This window comes from Sinocyclocheilus rhinocerous, unplaced genomic scaffold (genome assembly GCF_001515625.1).
Source record: "Sinocyclocheilus rhinocerous isolate Xijiao unplaced genomic scaffold, SAMN03320098_v1.1 scaffold2196, whole genome shotgun sequence".
Taxonomy (NCBI): domain Eukaryota; kingdom Metazoa; phylum Chordata; class Actinopteri; order Cypriniformes; family Cyprinidae; genus Sinocyclocheilus; species Sinocyclocheilus rhinocerous.
In genome coordinates this window covers 236,170-238,811 of record NW_015656189.1, presented here as the reverse complement: position 1 = coordinate 238,811, position 2,642 = coordinate 236,170, and the positions used below count along the sequence as shown (strand labels likewise).

The following is a 2,642-nucleotide window of genomic DNA, read 5'->3' as shown; positions in this document are numbered from 1 at the left end:
GTTTTGTAAAAATCGACGCGTTTCAAAAAGGCGGGGCATAGAGGAGAAACAATAATGTACAGTATGTGGAAAATAATGTGTTTTTTGAACTTTAAACCGCATAAACACATTTCATTACACCAAATACACAAAATAATGTTCTTTTTAGCAGCATCATATGACCCCTTTAACACTGCTCTGATTCATTGTTAAATTATTTGCCTATATGCCTATTACTCCCTTGTACGACTGACAATTGTTAACAGTTTTAGTTACATTAGAGTTACATTACATCACTGTTGAGGTCTATTGAGCGAACCAGTAGCCGCACAAACCTTCAGCTCATCAGCGTCATAAAAGTTGACATGAACGGCCGGCACCATCCAGGTGTGGAAGAGATCAGCCAGGATCTTCCGAGCGATGGAGTCCGTGATGAAATGGAAGTGGAGAGGGTTCCGTCTGACACACAAAGAGAACAAACATTTCCTGTCATTTAATATTGACTTATTCACCCAAAAATGAAAATTCTCATATCATTTATTCACTTTTCATTACTTTTTATTATATACAAAAAGACAGGATATTCAGAAATTCACCTACTATGCCAAAAAGGTCATTAGTTTGAAATATCATTAGGAATAAAATATATCATTGTCATTGCTGGCTGAACTCTTGCTTTTATCCTTACAAACTAGGATGAGTGTAATACTGGCACCACAATAAAACCACAACAGCACAGTAAAGTAATTTGACTGCATTTGATAAAACAGTGAAAAGTCATTTTATACACTGCATTACTGGAGGGTGTATAAGCAGAGAGCAGCATATCAGTAAAGCTGATGATGAAATCTAATTCTAGCTTTACTACTTTTTACACTGCATTGTAGAATGAAAGAAATTTCAGTCTGACCAATAACACTTTACAAAGCACTTGGACACTCGAGCTCTGTTCAAAAACTTACGGAGCTACATTGCTGTCTAAACATGCAGCAACCTCCTAAGGCAGCATCCTAGCTGAATACTGCTCACTGTAGGGAGCAGTGAATATCCTGTGAATGTGGACAGCCACAGACTCTAAATTTACCTGTGAAACAGAACTGACTTGACCAAAGTGACAACATCTCTGCTCGCATTGTACCCCGCACACACAATGGCAATATGAATGGTCTGTGATGAGAAAGACAAGTAGTAATTAGAACAGTTTGAAGCAGCATTGATGCGTTCAGTGTCGCACCACGAGCGGCCCGAGGGGGCCTGGCAGAAAAAGAGCCACTTCAGTCCCTGTACCCCCTTCACCTTTCCGATTTCTACCGAGGGGGGAACCCCCCCAGAACACATTTTCTACCGAGGTCCCCTCTGGTGCCGACTCTGTATGCAATACATACATTGCAGTTCACAATTTCAAAATATGACACTACAATTTTATGAAATCACATCTTATTCAAATTCACAAAGTAGGGAAATGCCAATGAACAGAAACTGTTTTCTGGAAAGAAAATTAAGACATAATTCTAGGTTGCTATACAGTTTCTAGGGTTTCTCAATGGTTGCTAGGGTGTTATGCCGTTGTAGAGTGTTCTGGGTGGTATCTGTGGTGTTGTCTGGTCACTTAGTTAAGTAACAGCACATCTCTTCTCAACAAAACATATGATTTGAGGAAGCTGAGGATGTCAGGGTTAGAGTCTTGATAGTGTGTGAATCTGTTCAGCGTAAGGTCCTGATTCAGGATACTAACCTCACATTTGTTCACCACAGGCTGAGGCACACAGTCCGAGCTGTTGCCCGAGGCAACTCCTTTTTTAGCCTCGCTATCACCTGTACCCTCTTCTGTGGAATGGGTGTGTAACTGGTTGCCTTGGCGACTGTTGCCATGATGGCTGCTATGTGTTGGAACCCTGGGTGGCAGGCTAATCTCTCTCCGCAGCGCATGGTTATGTTCTTCTGCATCTCGTAGCTGCAGCTCCAAATCCTGATGCTCAGCAGCTGCTCCGATCAGCACAGATGACTGAGGATCCAGCGGCGACAGAGGCAACGGTTTGACTGAGGGGAAAACACACAGACAGTCGAGGATCACTAAACATCTGTACAGCAAACCACAACTACTGCACTAAATCTGTTAATTAGAGGTCGACCGATAGTGGATTTTACCGATACCGATAGCTAGGTTAGACCACACTGGCCGATACCGATTAATCAACCGATAGGTTTTAAAATGGTAAACGAAAACTAAAACAGAGCTTTACTATTTTTAAAAAAGCAGTAGCAGTACTGAACCATACTTTGTAAATGAATAAACATATTAATATTAATTATTATATTGATCATTAAAGTTATTTCATAGTTTACTAATGTTAAAAAAGAAACTTTAAAATGTAAAAATATAGCCTATTAGTAATAGTAAATGTTGAAATGAACACACTAGGAACAATACTTTTACAGCTTTCATTAATATTACAAAAGGACTCTTACTGTAAAGTATTACCATTTAATTTCAACAGTCATGCTTAAAGATGGCCATCTTTAAATATCTACACAAGGCCATAGCATTAAAATTACATACATATGTTATTGATATTGTATGTGTACTCTCACACTTTATTTGCTTCTATTTTAGAACACTGCATGATTATCTAATCAAAATTTTAAAAAGAGAAACAAGTCAC

At 39.1% G+C, this 2,642-nt stretch overlaps 1 protein-coding gene and 1 long non-coding RNA gene across 2 annotated transcripts in view; one reads left to right on the top strand and one right to left on the bottom strand.

Annotated features, from left to right (window-relative positions):
• LOC107719870 (glycosyltransferase-like protein LARGE1) overlaps positions 1-2,642 on the bottom strand; it is a 32,576-nt gene that overhangs the window by 14,794 nt on the left and 15,140 nt on the right. The window contains exons 3-5 of the mRNA XM_016527412.1: positions 1,715-2,019; positions 1,064-1,146; positions 315-438 (exon numbers count right to left, since the gene is read on the bottom strand). Of these exons, the coding sequence (XP_016382898.1) occupies positions 315-438; positions 1,064-1,146; positions 1,715-2,019 (512 nt within the window). The remainder of the gene's footprint in view (positions 1-314; positions 439-1,063; positions 1,147-1,714; positions 2,020-2,642) is intronic.
• The window catches only part of LOC107719872 (uncharacterized), a 6,444-nt gene that overhangs the window by 3,573 nt on the left and 229 nt on the right, over positions 1-2,642 (top strand). The gene's annotated exons all lie outside the window — the stretch shown is intronic.